Genomic DNA, 23,285 nt, shown 5'->3' on the forward strand with positions numbered 1-23,285 from the left:
TTAGTACAGCTGAAAACTGTTGTTCTGATTAAAGAAGCAATAAAACTGTCCTTCTTTAGACTAGTTGAGTATCTGGAGCATCAGCATTTGTGGGTTCGATTACAGGCTCAAAATTGTCAGAAACAAAGACCTTTCTTCTGAAGCTTGTCAGTCTATTCTTGTTCTGAGAAATTAAGGCTATTTCATGTGAGAAATTGCCAGGAAACTGAAGATCTCGTACAACGCTGTGTACTACTCCCTTCACAGAACAGCACAAACTAGCGCTAATCAGAAATGGAACACAGGAATGATGGTTGCTGATAATGGGCCTCTGTACGCCTACGTAGATATTCCATAAAAAAATATTCCGTTTCCAGCTAAAATAGTCATTTACAACATTAACAATGTCTACACTGTATTTCTGATCAATTTGATGTTATTTTAATGGGCAAGAAATGTGCTTTTCTTTTAAAAACAAGGACATTTGTAAGTGACCCCAAACTTTTGAATGGTAGTGTACTTGTGCTCTTATTGCATCTAGCTCTTGAAATGTAATGGTGAATGTCTAACTACCATTGTTGCAAAATTATTGTTTTCATTATTAAATGTCTTATCAATCAGTTAATCGTGAAATATATAGGCACTTTTCTCAAATGAAACACAATAATTCTGTTCAAAAGGAACAAATCTCTTTAGGGCCGGATTCAATTAGATCCGCTTTAGCCGACATCTGATGTTTCGATGGTGTTGGAACTGCTTTAGAGCTGTCAAATCCACAAGCAGCTCCCGCCATTATACACTGGAATGTGAGATATAATTTACACCTTGATTAGGCTGATAGAAATCCTCATTATTTAGTTTAATGATTTTCAATTTGAGCATCATTATTATTATTTTTATTTGGGGGGGTTCTTCAATTATTCAACAACAGAACATTACAATACAGCAAGAGTAATAAGTACTACAACAAAAGTTAAGTCAATCCACCCTACCCCCCAAAATAAAAACTAAATTAAAACAATGACAAATTACAAAATTAAATTAGAATAGTAATAATACTAATAATGACTAAATATGACAAATGACAAGAGAGACTAACATATTCACAAAGCAATACAAACAGTAAATTACAAAGAGACAATAGCTACATCGATCTACAAGCTCACATTCACCAACCCCAATGGAAGAGTTTCCAGATAGTCCAGGAAGTGTTGTCCTATTTTTAGTTGTTGAATTTATTTCTTAAAGCATAGGTAATCTTCTCCATAGGAATATTGTTATTCATTTCAGAGAGCCATCTTGTAATTGGGAGAGGGGAATCTGATTTCCTTCCATGTCAATGCGACATATTTTCTTGCAGTGACAGGGTGATTTCTGTACATTTGATGTTGGAGTTATTCCTCATCTTAGGCAGAACGTTCATCTTAATTCAGCTAATTCTCCCAAATAATGTAAGAGGCAGATCTATCCATCTATTCAAGTCATCCACCACCTTCTGACCCAAGACAGTAGTTAAGCTTGTACAAATTTCTTAAGTAATTATCAACTGTGATTCCTAGATATTTGAACCACTGAAAGGACCTGTTTTCTCACAGATGCTATAGTCAAAGCGAGTCAGTGGAAGTATTTCACTTTTGTCCATGTTGACTTTGTAACCTGACATAGAGCTGTATGTACCCAAAAGCTATTGTAGTTTTGAGAGGGATCCGGTCGGGTCAGGGAGGAACAAAATAATGTTGTCTAAGAACAATGAGACCTTGTGCGTTATCTGGCCTACCTGAAAGCCCTTTAGGCCAGGATCCGTTATTATGGCCTCTGCGAGGGATTCTGTGGCTAGCACAAAAAGGAGTGGGGAAAGTGAACAGCCCTGTCTACTACCTCTGAAGAGTGGGAATGTGGCTGACATCATGCCATTAGTGGTGATCTTAGCTTGCGGTTTATGGTATAAAGTCATAACCCAGTTGACAAACGAAAGTTAAATTTACCAAGGACCTTGAATAGGTATGGCCATAATAGGTATGGCCACTTGTTGGGGAATAATCAGAATAGTTGGGTAACATAGATAATATGTTTTAATTTCATTATATGCTTGATGAGTTACTTCCCATCAGAATGCATCTTGTTGTACTATAGTGGTGGCCATTTGCAGATATCTGTTCTCTGTCAAGGTTTCCGTTACTTGTGGCGCAGAGAGGGGAGAGGTCAAGCTTGTCTTCATATGTAAACATATCTTTTAAACCATGTTTAAGGGATGATTGAGGGGGAACCAATTATCGCTTGGCTCCACAATGTCTGTGTGCCAGTCACTGTGTCTCTGTGATCTTGTCAAGTAGGGGTGTATTTGATATATGCCTGTTGATGAGGTTTTGTTTTATGGTCCTGAGAGCGAGATAAGAACATAGTTTAGGAGACAAAGCTGAACGATAATTTATAGCCAATGCTGTCTGGCTATCTGTGTCTTTGCTATAAAGGATCTCAGTTGCAATATGTAAGGAATCTCAGAGAATTCATTTATAGATACTGAATTGATCCGAGAGTCACAGGGTTGTGATGGAGCTCATATAATTAAAGATGGACTTTATGATAACTCTGACTTGTGTGTGGTTTGCTCTCATGATTTGGTAATACAGGAAATTTCCACGACACCTCTCCAGCCTATTGAAGGCCTTTTCAGCGTCTAGAGATACTGTTATACTATGATCACTCCTCACACTGTGAATTACGTTGAATAACCAGCACAAATGATTGGTGGAGGATCAGGTTTGGCAAATATTGTCCTAATCTGTTAGCCAACACCTTAGAAATTGATTTATAGTTGGCATTGAGGAACCTTATCGGCCTATAGGAAGAGCATTGTAGAGGATCTTTATTTTTTTATGTATAACTTTTATAATAGCCGTGGAAAAGGAGTCCGGAAGGCTCTGCGTCTCAGCAGATACATTTAGAACATCCATCAAGAGAGGAATAAGCAAATCCTTAAACTCCCTATAAAATGATTTCTGTTTTTGTAAAGGGCCGATCTAGTTCATTTTGGTTTTCAATTATAGACAGTATATCATTGCTGGTTCCGTTCCATCAGAAGTGTCTAACTTAGAATAGTATTGTTTAAATTAATCATTAAGGCTTTGAAGACCTTACCTTCTTCTTGGCCTGTAACAGCTCCTGATAGGCACTGGAACGGATGAAGCGGCTATAGGAGTCACTCTTCATCAGCTTGAAGATGTGATCCTGTAAACCACAAAGAAATGGTTCAACCACAGGTCACGTAGTAAGAACCCTTGATAAGATTCAACATTCCAGAATACTTTATGTTCTGAAGAATGTACTGAACAGTATAGTAGCTTATCCAGCTGATACATAAGTCAGTAACTTGCCTATGTAAAGTTCACTGACATATTATTATAGCGTTACCTGTGCGTCTTCAAAGGCATAGCGTCCAGGGTCCTTGACATTCTGGGTGGTCTTGTCGTAGCTCTTAGAATCAACATTGATGGCACTGGGAGCTCCAGAGGCCAGGAACTCCTGCCAGATCTCCTGAACCCGGGTCGGGACCTCCCGGATTGGCCTCTTCTTCACCTCCTGGACCGCTAGCCAGAACCTGCAAGACACAACAAAAAAATAATATATAATTTATATAGTACCAGTCAAAAGTTTGGACACTCATTCAAGGGTTTTTCTTTATTTTTACTATTTTCTACATTGTAGAATAATAGTGAAGACATCAACACTATGAAATAACACATGAAATCATGTAGTATGACTTGATGACAGCTGGGCACACTCTTGGCATTCTCTCAACCAGCATCATGAGGTAGTCACCTGGAATGCATTTCAATTAACAGGTATGTCTTGTTAAAAGATCATTTGTGGAATTTCTTTCCTTGTTAATGCGTTTGAGCCAATCAGTTGTTTTGTGACAAGGTAGGAGTGGTATACAGAAGATATCCCTATTTGGTAAAAGACTAAGTCCATATTATGGCAAGAACAGCTCAAATAAGAAAAGAGGAACGACAGCACATCATTACTTTAAGACATGGTCAGTCAATCTGGACAATTTCAAGAACTTTGAAAGTTTCTTCAACTGCAGTTGCAAAAACCATCAAGCATTATGATGAAACAGGCTCTCATGAGGACCGCCACATGAAAGGACGACCCAGAGTTACCTCTGCTGCAGAGGATAAGTTAATTAGAGTTACCAGCCTCAGAAATTGCTGCCCAAATAAATGCTTCACAGATTTCAAGTAACAGACATACAGTTGAAGTCGGAAATATACATACACTTAGGTTGGAGTCATTAAAACTTGTCCTTCAACCACTCCACACATTTCTTGTTAACAAACTATAGTTTTGGCAAGTCGGTTAGGACATCTACTTTGTGCATGACACGAGTAATTTTCCAACAATTGATTACAGACAGATTATTTCACTTATAATTCACTGTATCACAATTCCAGTGGGTCAGAAGTTTACATACACTAAGTTGACTGTGCCTTTAAACAGCTTGGAAAATTCCAGAAAAGCTTCTGAAAGGAGGTTTACCTGTAGATGTAACATCTCAAGACATCAGTCAGGAAGTTAAAGCTTGGTCGCAAATGGGTCTTCCAAATGTACAATGACCCCAAGCATACTTCCAAAGTTGTGGCAAAGGTACTGGAGTGGCCATCACAAAGCCCTGACTTCAATCCTATAGAAAATGTGTGGGCAGAACTGAAAAAGCGTGTGCGAGCTAGGAGGCCTACAAATCTGACTCAGTTACACCAGCTCTGTCAGGAGGAATGGGCCAAAATTCACCCAACTTAAAGCTTGTGGAATTTGACCCAAGTTAATCAATGTAAAGGCAATGCTACCAAATACTAATTGAGTGTATGTACATTTCTGACCCACTAGGAATGTGAAGAAAGAAATATAAGCTGAAATCAATCAATCACTCTCTGTCACGCCCTGACCTTAGTTATCTTTGTTTTCTTTATTATTTCGGTTAGGTCAGGGTGTGACGAGGGTGGTATGTGTTTTTTTCTTGTCTAGGGTTTTTGTATATCTATGGGGTTTTCGTATATATCTAGGTAAATGTAGGTCTATGGTGGCCTGAGTTGGTTCCCAATCAAAGGCAGCTGTTTATCGTTGTCTCTGATTGGGGATCCTATTTAGGTTGCCATTTCCATTTTGGTTTTGTGGGTTATTGTCTATGTGTAGTTGCATGTTAGCACTCGTGTTATATACTGTAGCTTCACGTTCGTTTTGTTTCTTTGTTAGTTTGTTTAGTGGTTTTCCTTCATTAAAAGAAGAATGTATGCTTATCACGCTGCGCCTTGGTCTCATCAATATGGCGAACGTGACAGAATAACCCACCAAATCAGGACCAAGCAGCGTGAAAGGGAGGAACGGCGCTTTGTGGAAAAATGGACCTGCGACGAAATACTGCACGGTAAAAGATCCTGGACGTGGGAGGAGATTTTGGCAGGAGAGGATCGCCTACCATTGAGGCAGGTGGAAACTGCGCAGGAGGAACGGCGAAGTAAGAGAGGACAGCAACGACGTCGGGGAGGTAGGCCACAGAAACCCCAAGAAAATTTGGGGAGGGGACACATGGAGCAGTGGGCGAAGTTGAGGGGTGAGTCAGAGATTGTCGAGGAGTTATTGGACAGAATGGAGGAGAGTGAATGGAGGGGAGATTATGAGACAATCGAGGAGTTGTTGATGAAATTGGAGGAGAGTGAAGAGAGAGAGCTGTTGGTTTGGCGTAGTATGCATGGCATTCACCCTGAGGAGCGTGTTGGCTGTCCGATGCCACCTGTGTCAGTTCCTCGTACTCATCCTGAAACATGTGTTAAAGTTCCGGAACAATTGATGCCGGCTATACACACCAGGTCTCCAGTGTACCTTCACAACCCAGTGTGTTCTGTTCCTAATCCTCACACTCTTCTTCCAGTGTGCCTCCAGGGTCCAGTACGCCCTGTTCCTGCTCCTCGCACTCGCCCTGAGGTGTGTGTCCCCAGCCTGGTACCACCAGTGCCGGCACCACGCACCAGGCCTACAGAGCGCCTCGGCAGTCCAGTACGCCCTGTTCCTCCTCCCCGCACTTGCCCTGAGGTGCGTGTCACCAGCCCGGTACCACCAGTGCCGGCACCACGCACCAGGCCTCATGGTCGAATTGCTGCAAAGAATCCACTACTAAAAGGACACCAATAAGAAGGCACTTGTGTCATGACTGTCCTGATCAGATCAGGTTACAGGAGACCACAACCCTACAGATTATCGCTCAACCCCAACAGAAGAGGAGAAATATAGTGGTATGAAGATGTGGGGGTTTCATGACCCCTCACGCCCATTGTAAATCTTAGGCAACAGAAAAAATTCCTTTGTCCCCTCACTATGGAGAACCGGCCTCAGAACATTAAACATGCAATAAATGGACTTTGGAACAATAGTTTCCGTCAGCCACAATGGTGGTAATGACGATAGACGGAATATGAAAATTAATGTCATTTTTGTTTTGTTTTTAAAGGTTAAAGGGTGACGTTATTACGAAAACATTGTAACTTCAAGAGTTTTCCTAGTATATGCTTGATGTTTATACATTGTACGTTGTGTGTAAAATGTCCAAATCAAAGAGAATGTTTTGGTAAAGATGAAATGTGAAGTTAGTTATCTCAAATTGGATTTTAAGAAAATCTAGACCTTGCCTCTTAACTTGGTACGCACAGAGAATTTCCCTAAAGGCGGTTACACCCACTTCTGACCCGAGGGTATAAAACCTCTTTGGGCTGCAATCCCGTTAACGGGATGATATGACAACAGCCAGTGAAAGTGCAGGGCGCCAAATTCAAAACAACAGAAATCTCATAATTCAAATTCCTCAAACATTAATGTATCTTATACTGTTTTAAAGGTATTCTTGTTGTTAATCCCACCACAGAATCCGATTTCAAATAGGATTTACGGCAAAAGCACCACAAATGATTATGTTAGGTCACCACCAAGCCACAGAAAAACACAGCCATTTTCCCAGCCAAAGAGAGGAGTCACAAAAAGCATAAATAGAGATAAAATGAATCACAAACCTTTGATGATCTTCATCAGATGACACTCATAGGACTTCATGTTACTCAATAGATGTATGTTTTGTTTGATAAAGTTCATTTTTATATAAAAACATCTGAGTTTACATTGGCGCGTTACATTCGCTAGTTCCAAAAACATCCAGTGATTTTTGCATAGCCACATCGATTCAACAGAAATACCCATAAATGTAGATGATAATACAAGTTATACACATGGAATTATACCTGTCCTTAATGCAACCGCTGTGTCAGATTTTTTTTTAAACGTACGGAAAAAGCAAACCATGCAATAATCTGAGACGGCGCTCAGAACAATCAAGTCAAAATAGCCGCCATGTTGAAGTCAACATAAACTATAAATTACATGCTAAATATTCCCTTACCTTTGATGATCTTCATCAGAATGCACTCCAAGGAATCCCAGATCCACAATAAATGCTTGATTTGTTCGATAATGTCCGTTATTTATGTCCAATTAGCTACTTTTGTTAGCGCATTCTGTATACATATCCAAACGCTCGTTCTGGTCAGCGTTACGTCGGACAAAAACTTCAAAAGGTTATTACAGGTTGAAGAAACATTTCAAACTAAGTACAGAATCAATCATTAGGATGTTTTTAACATTAATCTTCAATAAAGTTCCAACCGGAGCATTCCTTTGTGTCTTCAGGAGCCATGGAACGCAGGTCGCTATCATGTGGAATTTGCGTTACCAGAAAATGGCTGACTGCCAGACACCTGATTCATTCTGCTGTCATTCAGTCCCACAACACAGTAGAAGCCTCATTCAAGTGGAAGCCCTAGGAAGTGCAACATCATTAATATCTCAAGGGGATTTCAATGATAACTGTGTTGAGTACATACCAGCCTCAGATTTCTCACTTCCTGTTTTGATTTCTCCTCAGGTGTTTGCCTGACATATGAGTTCTGTTATACTCACAGACATCATTTTCATTTTTCTATCCAATACTAATAATAATATGCACATATTAGCAACTGAGACTGAGGAGCAGGCCGTTTACTTTGGGCACCTTATTCATCCAAGCTACTCAATACTGCCCCCCGGCCATAAGAAGTTAAGAATGAACATACCAGACTAAGTGACCCGAGCTGCAGCAAAGGTCTGAGTAGACAACAAGCCCAAAACGCAACACAAGGTTGAAGACAAAGGAATCCTTTTCTACCCATACTACGGATGAATAGCTGCGTCTAAGCGGGTGAATTCAAGCTGGACCACCCGGTCTCCACCCCCCCATCGAATCGTGGTATATACACTGTTTTCATTCCTACGCTGTGAGCCCTGAGCTACAGGGCTGGCTGTCCTCAGAAGAACCCTTTCAGAATAAGGGGGAGGAATCAGACCGTTAAGCAAAAAGGACACTGACATCGTGAGGACAACCAGAGAAGTGCGCCATCCGAGAAGACGAAACGGTCCACACAAAGACCCACAGCGGAGACCTTCAACACATAATTACATCATTATATTCTGACCCATAAGAGCGGCAGTTTGGGGCAAGGTTAGGGTTCAAATAAGCATAGCTGATAAATGCACCCAAATGTATATTTCTCTCGTGTACTTTCCCTTTTTCTCTTTCTCGCCAGAGTGTGTTGGCCCGTTGTACTCAGTTCTAATCAATAGCCTAGACTGTGTTTTGTGTATCTTTTATTATCATTTTAGCTTTCTAGTAAATAAATAATGAACAACAATTGGTGTGGTACGAACTCATTGGTGGGACTCGGGATTTTGCAGATTCACGGATTATGCGACGTTCAGAATGAGACTGTAGAGGAAATTGATAAATTAGCAACTATTGTAAAATCGATATTCTGATCGATATTCTAAAACAAATTTTCCCATGGTGCCCCAGGTTAATGAGTTAATAATTGCCTGATTCATTTAATCACGCAATTATAAACCGTTAATCATTCGATGAGCAGCAGTCGTCACATTAACTAATACAACGTCACGACAATTACTTGGGCTAAGAAATACAAGCAATGGACATATGGAACATTTCTGGGATCTGTTATTTCAGCTAAACATGTTGCGTTTATTTGCGTTTATCATTTTAACTGCTCTATTCTTGCCTTTCTCTATCAATCTTGAGGCTAATACAGGACTACCAACGTATTAAGTGTGCATGCTTGTGCATGTCTAGTCTAGAACATTTTCTCACCATGCCTTCTTAAAGGAATTTCTGTATAGTATTAGAGATTTTCTCTGGAAATATTTGTCTGATATACAGTTGAAGTCGGAAGTTAACATACACCTTAGCCAAATACATATAAACTCAGTTTTTCACAATTCCTGACATTTAATCCTAGTACAAATTCCCTGTCTTAGGTCAATTAGGTCACTTTGTTTTAAGAATGTGAAATGTCAGAATAATAGTAGAGAGAATGATTTATTTCAGCTTTTATTTATTTCATCACATTCCCAGTGGGTCAGAAGTTTACATACACTCAATTAGTATTTGGTAGCATTGCCTTTAAATTGTTTAACTTGGGTCAAATGTCTTGGGTAGCCTTCCACAAGCTTCCCACAATAAGCTGGGTGAATTTTGGCCCATTCCTCCTGACAGAGCTGTTGTAACTGAGTCAGGTTTGTAGTCCTCCTTGCTCGCATATGATTTTTCAGTTCTGCCCACAAATTTTCTACAGGTTTGAGGTCAGGACTTTGTGATGGCCACTCCAACACCTTGACTTTGTTGTCCTTAAGCCATTTGGAAGACCAATTTGCGACCACGCTTTAACTTCCTGACTGATGTCTTGAGATGTTGCTTCAATATATCCACATCATTTTCCTGCCTCATGATGCCATCTATTATGTGAAGCGCACCAGTCCCTCCTGCAGCAAAGCACCCCACAACATGATGCTGCCACCCCCGTGCTTCACGGTTGGGATGGTGTTCTTCGCCTTGCAAGCGTTCCCCTTTTTCCTCCAAACATAACGATGGTCATTATGGCCAAACAGTTCTATTTTTGTTTCATCAGACCAGAGGACATTTCTCCAAAAAGTATGATCTTTGTCCCCATGTGCAGTTGCAAACCGTAGTCTGGCTTTTTCATGGGGGTTTGGAGAAGTGACTTCTTCTTTGCTGAGCGGCCTTTCAGGTTATGATATAGGACTTGTATTACAGTGGATATTGATACTTTTGTACCTGTTTCCTCCAGCATCTTCACAAGGTTCTTTGCTGTTGTTCTGGGATTGATTTGCACTTTTCACACCAAAGTACGTTCATCTCTAGGAGACAGAACGCGTCTCCTTCCTGAGCGGAATGATGGCTGCGTGGTCCCATGGTGTTCATACTTGCATACTATTGTTTGTACAGATGAACATGGTACCTTCAGGAATTTGGAAATTTCTCCCAAGGATGAACCAGACTTGTGGAGGTCTACAATTTTGTTTCTGAGGTCTTAGCAGATTTCTTTTGATTTTCCCATGATGTCAAGCAGAGATAACGAGTTTGAATGTAGGCCTTGAAATACATCCACAGGTACACCTCCAACTGACTCAAATTATGTCAATTAGCCTTTCAGAAGATTCTAAAGCCAATACATCATTTTCTGGAATTTTCCAAGCTGTTTAAAGGCACAGTCAATTTAGCGTATGTAAAATTCTGACATACTGGAATTGTGATACTGTGAATTATAAGTGAAATAATCTGTCTGTAAACAATTGTTGGAAAAATTACTTGTGTCATGCACAAAGTAGATGTCCTAACCGACTTGCAAAACTATAGTTTGTTTACAAGAAATTTGTGGAGTTGTTGAAAAACGAGTTTTAATCACTCCAACCTAAGTGTATGTAAACTTCCGACTTCAACTGTATTTGAATTCATTTTCAGTACTCAGTTATGTCCTTTGCTGGTGATAACATCACATCTATCTAATTATAGGGTAATTCATGTGACGGATTAGGTGTAAAATTTCACCTCTGACTCTCACTCAGTTAGATAATATCAACTCTCACTTAGTTACATTACCAGATTGACCTAAAGATTACCCCTGGGCAAAACAGTTCAGAGAAGTACCAGCAGAGGGAGTACAGGCAACGTGAAAGTTTATGCAAGGATACATTATGATTGTGTGACAGAAAGGAAGTGAGTGTTTGCATGTGGGGGCGTACGTGCGTAGATATGTGTTATATGTATGTGTATGCACTGTATCCCCTACCTCAGGTTCTCTGAGCTAAACTCAGACTCCAGGAACTTAAGGAACTGCTCCCTCCCCACCTGATCCTTGAGAACCTCATTGATTCCGAACGCCCACCTCTTCACCCTCTGCTGACCTGGCTCCTTACTGGGGAGAGACACACGCAGTCAGACACCACAGTGTATAGCGGGAAACCTCAGTGAACAGTACACACTACACAGCTACAAATCATTATATTATTACCTGACATCCCTCGGGAGATGGTTTTCAGCAGTGCAACTTACAAAGCATATACTGGTACCACACACTATACTTGTACCAGTGTAAAACAACACAGATAAAACATTAAAAAAAGTAAAAAAGACAGTACAAGAAGACAAACCTGGCCTCCAGCTCCCACACAGTGGTGTCGTCTGAGATCCAGGGGTTGGAGGGGTCGGTTGGCGTGATGAAGGGGTCATATTCCACATATTGCTCTGTATAGGCCAACAAACTGGGAGAAAGAAAACAAACTATTCAGTTCAGTCAGGTAAAGTGGACAGAAAAGGTAACAATGTTTCATGCCGCCTGGGGAACTCAGGATACGACTAAGAGCAGTGCTATACAGTATTTGACCTTCGAAGATAGCAGGAAGTGAAGTAATCTAGCATATTTACTCAAACACAATAGTGAGTTACCCAGGCAACTAAGGATGGGAATCTACATTCTGTTCAGTGTTACGGCACAGTAAATGACAAAAAGCCTTAGTGCTGATGATACACATCCGGGTATTGTTTGGACTAAACACTTTTCAAGGTTGTCTAAGCTCTTAATTACTGGCTACAATAAACATTAAAGAGTTCAACAATGGATCAATGGGGGGGGGGGGGTGTAGAGAAGGAGAACGTAGCTCACCTCTCGGCCACTTTGGACATTTTCAGTCGATGTCTGTCTAATTGCCCTCCCCAATAAGTGATCTGGAAAAGCAAGGGGAAATAATATTTTGTGAATATATTATTGTGAAGAGAAAACCAACCAGGCAGTCCAGCACGCCCTACATTACCTGGTCCTGTAGCTCCTCCTCTGTGGCCGGCTTGGCCTCTGGGGCAGGGGTGTGGGTGGGGCTGTGGGTGCGCACATCATTCTGAGGCCCATATACAGACTGAGGCAGAGAGACAAACAGAACCCACCAAAGTCAAACTCGAACAACAGTATTTTCAAGTGACCTGTTATTCAGAAGCAATGGATTTATCAGACACTCTAACCTTTCTTGTCTTGTGGGGGTTTTTCATTCTGGAGGACTTCTTTATGTCAACTTCTGTTGTGTTTACACATCCGGGCTGGAGAGCAACAAAAATTAGCAGTATAAATTAATAAAATAAACACCTTCAGAGAGCATTCTCTGCTTCTTCTTATTGATTCACTAGCAGCTCAGTTAGGACTGTTTAGTGAACCCAGCAAACCATAGCCTACTTCTTCCATTGCAATTTGCTGCATGCGCAGTCAAACATGGTCTTGTGAAATATTAATGTAAAAATTCTAACAAAAATTCCAAACAATCAATGTGTCACTGAGAAATAAAACATATTGTCGGTACGTCGTGCATGGTTAAACAAAGGGTACAATCAAGGCATCCTCCAGGATCACGGTGGTTAAGTGGTTTGACGAGGCTGCTGTGAAATCAGAAAGGAACCTGATTATAATGCTCCGAGAATGCATCAATTAATCCTGTTATTTTCCAATTAAGTTCATGGCCGGAGAGGCAGATCCATTCCCGAGTGGAAGCTAATGCTAAGAAGGATATGTGTCTGAATGGATGATGAGGTCAAACAGACCACTGGAGACCTCTATGTTAATTTTTTGGGGGGAGGAATTGACAGTACAGTAATAACATTTAGATATTACAGTAGACAAAGAAGAAAGAAAAAATCTCTGCCTTTACCAAGCTCTGAAAATGTGACTATTATCCAAATCCATTACATTATTGACACTGAACGGTGAAGGAAATTGCTTTGAGGACTGAAAAAATGCACAGGTTGTTGACAATTAATATTTCTAAACATGTATGTATGACAAACGACAACAATATTGCACAAAGGAATACTAAGTTTACTCGATTCAATACCTATCGTGGAAGTTCAGCGCTATAGCGCGATTTAAATTTAAAGGCAATGTTACCGTGTTCACGGAGACTGCATTCACAGTATTCGCTGCATATGTCGGCTCAATCGGAAATTAACTTAAAATTGTAATTATGCTACAAAGCTGAACTTCAAAGATATGGATTTAATTTGAGCACAGCCTCCAATTAACTGAATACTGCAGTGGAAAATTTGCCCAAATACTGTAGCTAGATGTTATGTTATGGAAATAATGTGACTCTTGAAGCATAAGATTTTAAAAGCACAATAAACTCACCACAGGTCTGTGCACATCCCAAAATGCTCTTTCTTGACTATCGAGAATTTTCCTCTCAATCTTATCCCTTTTTTTGTCAACTCTGAGGAGATACACAGTACAGGCAATTACTTTTTTGGTATTTTACAGAAACATATTTTGTGTAATTATTACTGTTTTTTCTTTGCCACTTCCCCTGGCCTAAAATTTGGTGTTATTAGGAAACTGATGAGAAGTGGTAGTTAGAGATGAGGGCATATCAACGCATAGAGTACTACATTTGTTTCATTTGGAAACTTACTTTGCTTGTGCTTCTGCTTGCATAAATATGAACTCCCATTTTCTGGCAAATGCTCTCTGTAGCCTCGCTAAGCTCTCCTGAATCAACAATAAGCATAAAAAATCCAGACAGTTATCCCATGACATACAGTGGCTTGTGAAAGTATTCACCTGCCTTGGAATTTTTCCTATTTTGTTGCCATACAACTTGGAATTCAAATATATTTTGGGTTGGTATGTATCATTTTATTTACACAACATGCCTACCACTTTGAAGATGCAACATATTTTTTATTGTGAAACAAACAAGAAATAAGATATAAGAAAACAGAAAACTTGAGAGTGCATAACTATTCACCCCCCCCCCCCCCCCCCCCCCAAAAAAAAAAAAGTCAATACTTTGTAGAGCCACCTTTTGCAGAAATTACAGCTGCAAGTCTCTTGGGGTATGTCTCTATAAGCTTGGCACATCTAGACACTGGGATTTTTGCTCATTCTTCAAGGCAAAACTGCTCCAGCTCCTTAAAGTTGGATGGGTCCCTCTGGTGTATGACAATCTTTAAGTCATACTACAAATTCTCAATTCGATTGAGGTCGGGGCTTTGACTAGGCCATTCCAAGACATTTAAATGTTTCCCCTTAAACCACTTGAGTGTTGCTTTAGCAGTATGCTAAGGGTCATTGTCCTGCTGGAAGGTGAACCTCCGTCCCAGTCTCTAATCTATGGAAGACTGAAACAGGTTTCCCTCAAAAATGTCCCTGTATTTAGCCCTTGTATCCATTCATTCAATTCTGACCAGTTTCCCAGTCCCTGCCGATGAAAAATGATGGTATTTTTGGGTTGATGAGAGGTGTTGGGTTTGCGCCAGACATAGCGTTTTCCTTGATGGCCAAAAAGCTACATTTTAGTCTCATCTGACCAGAGTACCCTCTTCCATATGTTTGGGGAGTCTCCCACATGCCTTTTGGTGAACACCAAACGTGTTTGCTTATTTTTTTATTTAAATGGCTTTTATCTGGACACTCTTCCATAAAGCCCTGCTCTGTGGCGTGTACGGCTTAAAATGGTCCTATGGACAGACAGGGTTATATTTGGTCTCTTTGTTGCCTCTCTGATTAATGCCCTTCTTGTCTGGTCCGTGAGTTTTAGTGGGAGGCCCTCTCTTGGCAGGTTTGTTGGGGTGCCATATTCTTTCCATTTCTTTAAATAATGGATTTAATGGAGCTCTGTGGGATGTTCAGTTTCTGATATTTTTTATAACCCAACCCTGATCTGTACTTCTCCACAACTTTGTCCTTGACCTGTTTGGAGAGCTCCTTCGTCTTTGTGGTGCCACTTGCTTGGTGGTGCCCCTTGCTTAGTGGTGTGCAGACTCTGGGGCCATACAGAACATGTTTATACATACTGAGATCATGTGACACTTAGATTTCACACAGATGGACTTTATTTAACTAATTATGTGAATTCCGAAGGTAATTGGTTGCACCATAACTTATTTAGGGGCTTTATAGCAAAGGGGATGAATACATATGCACAAACCACTTTTCGTAGTTTTTTTTAAACAAGTTATTTTTTCAATTTCACTTCACCAATTTGGACTATTTTGTGTATGTCCATTACATGAAATCCAAATAAAAATATATTTCAATTACAGGTTGTGATGCAACAAAATAGGAAAAACACCAAGGGGGATGAATACTTTTGCAAGGCACTGTAATACAATAACACAATAATACCAACAGAACAAAAGGTTTTCGCTGTGAGGATACAAATCAGGCTGATATCAATATGAATTACTCTACTGCTAACAAAATAAAGAGAGAATTGCGATATGAACAGAGAAGACCTCTTACCGCCTCATAATCTGCTAGCTCCAGACGAGCTTTGTTTTGCATTGTTCTTTTGCACAGGTAAACAGCTGAGAGACAGAACAAACGTATCAGAAAACAGAGAAAACTACTGTTGACAGATGCTGGCTGTTGATCAAGTTTTACTTTGCCAAACCCTTCCTGCAACAGCTGCAGACAAGGCCACAACATTGAGATGCCTCTGGAAAAGTAAATCCCTATGACCAGAGTATAATGTGGCTTGTTAATGCACCTTAACAAAATCCTTAACTGGTCCTAACCTGTTTACCGAAACCACTCAATGGCCAATCTAAACTAGCCTGTAAATTACACAGGTCAATAACCATAGCACGTCTGTGAAATTGAACAGGGACTTGGATGGAAACACCTTCCCTCCCATTCCATCAATATTACTCCAACCCTCTATCCCTCTCTACACTGACCATCTGTAGAGATTTCATTATTCCATTACCCCTGTACGTGTATTCATTAGAAAGTGTCAATCATGCCAGTCTGTTGTCTAGTACAAAGTAATTAGAGGTTCCCTAATGCTATGGTTATTCCCATTTCATTCATTAGTCTTCCTACCCCAACACAAAAGGAGAGGAAATGAATGTGCTTGGTGTTAGCTATGCGCTACAGGTGTTTAATAAACTCAGCTTTATTTCCTCTTTTATCGGTTTACACAATCAAACATCTCCCTCGCCTGGTCAATCCCTTCCCCCCATCTCCATTTCCCCCCATGCAATCAGCACTTCAACAACACAATAGGGACGAATCAAAGAGCTGCATTGGGGATGCAAATGGGTCTCTATATGGCTGGTGTGGTTCTTGCAACTCACATACAAAATAAGACTCAAATTAACATAGCCCTATCTTTTCCATTAAAGCACAATTTTTGGTTGTTTTCTTCTGCTAAGCTGGAGCGTTGGGTTACAATGTACAGCATGTCAGATGCTATACAAATGTGTGCCTAGATTCAATCCAAAGGTTTGAAGATCCGTGCTATAGCGCAATTGAAATTTAAAAGCAATGTTCCTGCGTTTGCGGGGACTGACTGCATTGATGGTAAACGCCGCATATGACGGCTCAATCAAAAATACTATTTTAATTCCAATCACGCTTTAAGGCGGATCGTCCGTACTACAGATTGAAAGTAGCCCAAAATCTATTTTTATCTATATATGGTTACATTCAATGCACCATTCAGCCTTCCATTGTGTAATACTATTCACTTCTGCTAAGGCTCTTACCATAGTCTGTATTTTCTGGCTCCCAGCAGTTTGATGGCCAGAAGTAGGGGGTCTGAGAAGAGTGATTGTAAGAAGAAAAGAGTGAGGGACGAGGCAGCTAAAGAACTGAGACACCTTTATCTAACAACTGATCTAAGAACTGAGACACCATTATCTAAGAACTGTTCTAAGAACTGAGACACCTTGATCTAAGAACTGATCTAAGAACTGAGACACCTTTATCTAAGAACTGATCTAAGAACTGAGACTCCTTTATCTAAGAACTGATCTAAGAACTGAGACGCCTGGCTAAAATTCCCATTAGGCCCTTGAGCGAGGCACTTTAGTTGCCTCCGTAAAACATCCAGCAATATAAATGGATTAAGTGTAAAAGATATAGCACTCAACAAAGACATATGGATTGAGTCCTGCCTGTGTGGTCTGATATGGATTGGATGAGATAAAGAAGGAGTACATTATAGTACATATAAGAGCCATACAGCCTATGAATTCACTGTACCTGAAACCTGTAAAAAGTGCCGTCGTCTTTGAGTGTGAGTACGTGGTCTGAGATAGGGAAGAAGTAGCCATGGGCAGCCATCAGGGTCCCTATGTGAAGGGCCTCCACTGGACAACACAAACAACATCATATAATTTTCCACCACAGCACCCCTAATATTCCCATTGTCCCGTTTGAAACATCCCACTTCCCCCCTCCACCGGGGTATGGCATATGAGGTCAGCATAGTACCTTTAGGGACTGCCTCAAAGGTAATTCTGACCTCATATGCCATATCCGTTACCCCTCCTAATGTAAAATGAAACACATTATATTTTTATCACTATTTCCACCTTGTCTCTCTGTATCTAGAATGTGTACGACCCAGCTATGCATTAATAAATGATCACTCATTAATGTTTAAAGATACACTATATACAAAATGGACACCCTTTCAAATTAGTGGATTCTGCTATTTCAGCCACACCCGTTGCTGACAGGTGTTTAAAAAAATAGAGTACACAGCCATGCAATCGCCATAGACAAACATTGGCAGTAAATTGGCCTGAGCTCAGTGACTTTCAACGTGGCACTGTCAGTTCGTAAAATGTCTGCCCTGCTAGAGCTGCCCCGGTCAACTGTAAGGGCTGTTATTGGGAAGTGGAAACGTCTAGAAGCAGCAACGGCTCAGTCACGAAGTGGTAAGCCAGATAAGATCACAGAACGGGACCACAGAGTGCTGAAGCGTGTAGTGTGTAAAAATAGTCTGTCCTCGGTTGCAGCACTGACTACTGAGTTCCAAACTGACTCTGGAAGCAACGTCAGCACAAGAACTGTTCGTCGGGAGCTTCATGAAATTGGTTTCAATGGCTGAGCAGCCGCACACAAGCCTAAGATCACCATGTGCAATGCCAAGCGTCAGCTGGAGTGGTGTAACGCTCACCGCCATTTGACTCTGGAGCAGTGGAAACGCGTACTCTGGAGTGATGAATCACGCTTCACCATCTGGCAGTCTGACGGACAAATCTGGGTTTGGCGGATGCCAGGAAAACGCTACCTGCCCCAATACATAGTGCCAACCGTAAAGTTTGGTTGAGGAGGAATAATGATCTGGGGCTGTTTGTCATGGTTCAGGCTAAGCCCCTTAGTTCCAGTGAAGGGAAATCTTAACACTACAGCGTACAATGACATTCTAGACAATTCTGTGCTTCAGACTTTGTGGCAAAAGTTTGGGGAAGGCCTTTTCCTGTTTCAGCATGACAATGCTGTGACGATGGAGATCTGTGTGTCCACATACTTTTGGTCATATAGTGTATGTTTAGCTTACTCATAAATGTGCCCTTTCAGTGTATTTGTGTGTGGATATGTGATATGTTTTATGCATTGTATGCTTGTGTGAGATTTTTAGTCTGCAATTTGGATACAGTGTTTTCAACCAAAACAGCAAAATTGTTATAGATAAATCAATTACAGAAAGAAAGAGACAGATATTATCTTCTGTTGGGAAGCTACACAGATGGCATACTGTATATTCTGGAATTCTGAAAGAGGATTTGCACATTCATCTATTTTGCTGTCTGGTTAGAGCTTCAGACACAGTGGATATCAAACAGGATTAAAGACGATTCCAGTCACCCCACAAAATAACTTTTAACAACTTTATGGATTGTTAGCACATAGCCCTAAGTGCTAAAGCATGCATTTATATCCACCAACTGTGGATACAAGTGTCTAGAACCAAGAGGTACATAGCTGCTTTGTAGGCTAATCGGATTCACATCCTAAACAAAGGAGGGAACAGGAGAATAAAAAATATCATTTTTTAAACTGAAATAGAAATGAGTGTCTGGCTTGGGGAGTGTCCTCAAATTGTTATTCCCTAGCTAATGTAAAGCTATCTGACTTTTTGACCCCCGACTACACTCGTGTGCCCTGTAATCGTCTTTACAGTGACTCAGCCATTAAAATGGACTGTACTGTCCTCGTGAATACCCTGGCATGCAGATTATAATTAATTTGAGGTCATTTCTATACTAGAATGTTCTAATGAGCGTATTGGGACTTTTGTGTTCTATATCATTTGTAATCAAATTTTTCTCACAGGACCATTGGGACCTCAAACAAGATTCTCTCAAGCTTAAATGTGTTTCTGTGCAATTTCCTGCTCGTCAGACCTTGTGAGTGACGACACAGTGCAATGAGATTCCTCAATCATTCCTCTTGAAGTAAAGGAATCAGAGATTCAGTCTGAACCTGTTTTCTGCTGAAGCATAGGAGCAGGTATTTCAGCCTGACTGCAGTGCTTTTTTCAGAGTTCTCCAGTGCTCCACGGTCCATGCGCAATTTGTGGAGTGCTGTTGAGTCAGCTTTGTTTTAAAAAGTGAAAATAAAATCACTAATGCGGGTGAATCGACCCTTCCATACCAAGGCATGCACCAGAAGGTACACACATAGGAAAACACACACACATCAAGGGCTCTTTGTGATTGTCTTATTGAACAGGCCGTGTGTGGAGCTGTTAACTGAGTGCTTTGAAAACAGGTAGGTAGACGAGGAAATACAATAGAGTCTCAACAGACTTTTGCCGGGTATGGAGCCTGAGGGAGAGAAGACATGCCAATTCTTTTTCTGTCCAGCACTCAAAGGCTTCCCCTCTCCTCTAAATCAGTGACATGGGTTATACCTATTGCCTCCCTCTGTCCGCCATTGAAAACCTTCCCCCTTCCTCTCACTCCATGGCAAAGTGATAATAACCAACCTTTTGAAACATGTTGTTCCCTTCGAGTGACGTGACCTAACATGATGGCGCCTACTAGGTTATATAATCAAATCAATTGCTTTAGAAAAGCACTGCTACCGAATGCATTGGGGTTTTAGAGAAACAAAGTCTGACTTTAGGCTACTTTTCAACTAATGTTACAATGATTCTAATTAGCCATTGACATGTTAAACATGGAAGGAACTTCTCAAGAATAAGGGTGTTGTATGTAACATAACTCTAAATGACTCACTCTTTCACGTGTCTAGTGTCACATAAGTAAAGACATGAGGACACTAATGAGCATACATTACCTTGATCATCAATGTTCAGGTTTTTGATCATCCACTGTACAATGTCAGAACCTGGAATGGAAAACAACATACGTAAATACACCAAAAGCATACTGTACAGCACCTTTTAGCACAGTGATGTAAATTATAGAATGGAGTCGGCCTCTTTATTACATGCAAATTCCTCCCAGGTAGAACAATTGCGAGGGGGTAATTGTCAATCCAAAACAATATGCTTTTATTACAGCCATTCAAGAGCTTGGGACTATAGTTTCATCTGCATTTTTGTCCAAATGTAGTTGTTCTGTTCAATGTTCTCTACCTACAGTGGGGAGAACAAGTAGTTGATACACTGCCGATTATGCGGGTTTTCCTACTTACAAAGCATGTAGAGTAGAGGTCGACCGATTAATCGGAATGGCCGATTAATTAGGGCCGATTTCAAGTTTTCATAACAAGCGGAAATCGGTATTTTTGGGCGCCGATTTGCAGATTTTTTTTTTTAAAATAGCTTTACTTAACTAGGCAAGTTAGTTAAGAACACATTCTTATTGTCTCTGTCTGTGTCTCTGTGACTGTTGGCGCAATTATTAGAAAATGGAAGAAGTTCAAGATGACGGTCAATCACCCTCGGTCTGGGGCTCCATGCAAGATCTCACCTCGTGGGGCATCAATGATCATGATGAAGGTGAGGGATCAGCCCAGAACTACACGGCAGGACCTGATCAATGACCTGAAAAGACCTGGGACCACAGTCTCAAAGAAAACCATTAGTAACACACTACGCCGTCATCGATTAAAATCCTGCAGCGCACGCAAGGTCCCCCTGCATAAGCCAGTGCATGTCCAGGCCTGTCTGAAGTTTGCCAATGACCACCCGGATGATCCAGAGAAGGAATGGGAGAAGGTTATGTGGTCTGATGAGACAAAAATAGAGCTTTTTGGTCTAAACTCCACTCGCCCTGTTTGGAGGAAGAAGAAGGATGAGTACAACCCCAAGAACACCATCCCAACCGTGAAGCATGGATGTGGAAACATCATTCTTTGGGGATACTTTTCTGCAAAGGGGACAGGACAACTGCACCGTATTGAGGGGAGGATGGATTGGGCCATGTATCGCGAGATCTTGGCCAACAACCTCCTTCCCTCAGTAAGAGCATTGAAGATGGGTCGTGGCTGGGTCCTCCAGCATGACAACAACCCGAAACACACAGCCAGGGCAACTAAGGAGTGGCTCCGTAAGAAGCATCTCAAGGTCCTGGAGTGGGCTAGCGAGTCTCCAGACCTGAACCCAATATAAAATCTTTGGAGGGAGCTGAAAGTCTGTATTGCCCAGCGACAGCCCCGAAACCTGGAGGATCCGGAGAAGGTCTGTATGGAGGAGTGGGCCAAAATCCCTGCTGCAGTGTGTGCAAACCTGGCCAAGAACTACAGGAAACGTATGATCTCTGTAATTGCAAACAAAGGTTTCTGTACCAAATATTAAGTTCTGCTTTTCTGATGTATCAAATACTTATGTCATGCAATAAAATGCTAATTAATTACTTAAAAATCATACAATGTGATTTTCTGAATTTTTGTTTTTTTAGATTCCGTCTCTCACAGTTGAAGTGTACCTATGATAAAAAATTACAGACCTCTACATGCTTTGTAAGTAGGAAAACCTGCAAAATCGGCAGTGTATCAAATACTTGTTCTCTCCACTGTATATAGTACTGTAAATATCCCAATGCATGTTGTTAAATTCAAAAGAATAGTAGATAAAAAATGCTGACACCATTCAAATCAGAACGTTAAAGCCAATTATCTCAGAATCATCCTTTTGCAGATAGAACATTAGAGTCCCAAGCTCTCCCATTAGAAACCACCTAACTCTGTTCCCATTAATACAAATTACACCCCTGATAAGAGTGGCTGGAACAGTCATGGCATAACCTGTCTAACTAACGCTAAGGAGGACACCTTAATACATATACACTGATTATACCAAACATTAGGTGCCCTCAGAACAGCCTCAATTCGTCGGGGGATGGACTCTACAAGGTGTCGAAAGCGTTCTACAAGGATGATGGCCCATGTTGACTCCAATGCTTCCCACAGTTGTGTCAAGTTGGCTGGATGTCCTTTGGGTGGTGGACCATTCTTGATACGCACAGGAAACTGTTGAGCTGTTGAGCTCGAAAAACCCAGCAGCGTTGCAGTCCTTGACACAAACCGATGCGCCTGGTACCTACTACCATACCCTGTTCAAAGGCACTTAAATATTTTGTTTGCCCATTCACCCATAATGGCACACATACACAATACATGTCTCAATTGTCTCAAGTCTTAAAAATCCTTCTTTAACCTGTCTCCTCTCCTTCATCTACACTGATTGAAGTGTTTTGTCACATACAAGTGACATCATTAAGGGATCATAGCTTTCACCTGGTCAGTCTATGGTTATGGAATGAGCAGGTGTTCTTAATGTTTTGTATATTCAGTGCATAGTGTAATGCTGAAGAGTCGCCTACACTCAATGAGACATCTTATCTGCAGTACATCAGTGTTACCGATGTAGTTAGTTAGTTAAGATAGGCTAAAACAACTGGACAGAATAGAATACGCTTGGAAAGTGGAAATGTAAAAGGAAGTCAAAAAGTAAACATTGCTGGAGACACCTTGCTATTTTGGAGACTAGAGGTAACTAATTAATGGTAAATATGTGAATTTGTTCACCTCACAGTTATCCAAGATGCCAGATAAAATTGTTTACAGTTAGTTAACAATTGCTCCTACTGTCACCCTGATCTGTTTCACCTGTCG

General features: G+C 40.9%; 1 protein-coding gene across 2 annotated transcripts in view; it reads right to left on the reverse strand.

Moving 5' to 3' along the window:
* LOC110502525 (regulator of G protein signaling 7) overlaps positions 1 to 23,285 on the reverse strand; it is a 118,168-nt gene that overhangs the window by 2,064 nt on the left and 92,819 nt on the right. For both annotated transcript variants that reach the window (XM_021580599.3, XM_021580600.3), the window contains 13 exons: positions 20,502 to 20,552; positions 17,451 to 17,557; positions 16,952 to 17,003; positions 15,705 to 15,769; positions 13,873 to 13,949; positions 13,593 to 13,674; positions 12,440 to 12,514; positions 12,238 to 12,336; positions 12,090 to 12,151; positions 11,578 to 11,688; positions 11,217 to 11,342; positions 3,391 to 3,577; positions 3,118 to 3,207 (listed from right to left, as the gene is read on the reverse strand). In XM_021580599.3, coding sequence (XP_021436274.1) covers positions 3,118 to 3,207; positions 3,391 to 3,577; positions 11,217 to 11,342; positions 11,578 to 11,688; positions 12,090 to 12,151; positions 12,238 to 12,336; positions 12,440 to 12,514; positions 13,593 to 13,674; positions 13,873 to 13,949; positions 15,705 to 15,769; positions 16,952 to 17,003; positions 17,451 to 17,557; positions 20,502 to 20,552 — 1,184 coding nt within the window. The remainder of the gene's footprint in view (positions 1 to 3,117; positions 3,208 to 3,390; positions 3,578 to 11,216; positions 11,343 to 11,577; positions 11,689 to 12,089; positions 12,152 to 12,237; positions 12,337 to 12,439; positions 12,515 to 13,592; positions 13,675 to 13,872; positions 13,950 to 15,704; positions 15,770 to 16,951; positions 17,004 to 17,450; positions 17,558 to 20,501; positions 20,553 to 23,285) is intronic.

The sequence above is a fragment of the Oncorhynchus mykiss genome, chromosome 23 (assembly GCF_057628025.1).
Source record: "Oncorhynchus mykiss isolate SJ-2025 chromosome 23, ASM5762802v1, whole genome shotgun sequence".
In the NCBI taxonomy this organism is placed as follows: Eukaryota; Metazoa; Chordata; class Actinopteri; order Salmoniformes; family Salmonidae; genus Oncorhynchus; species Oncorhynchus mykiss.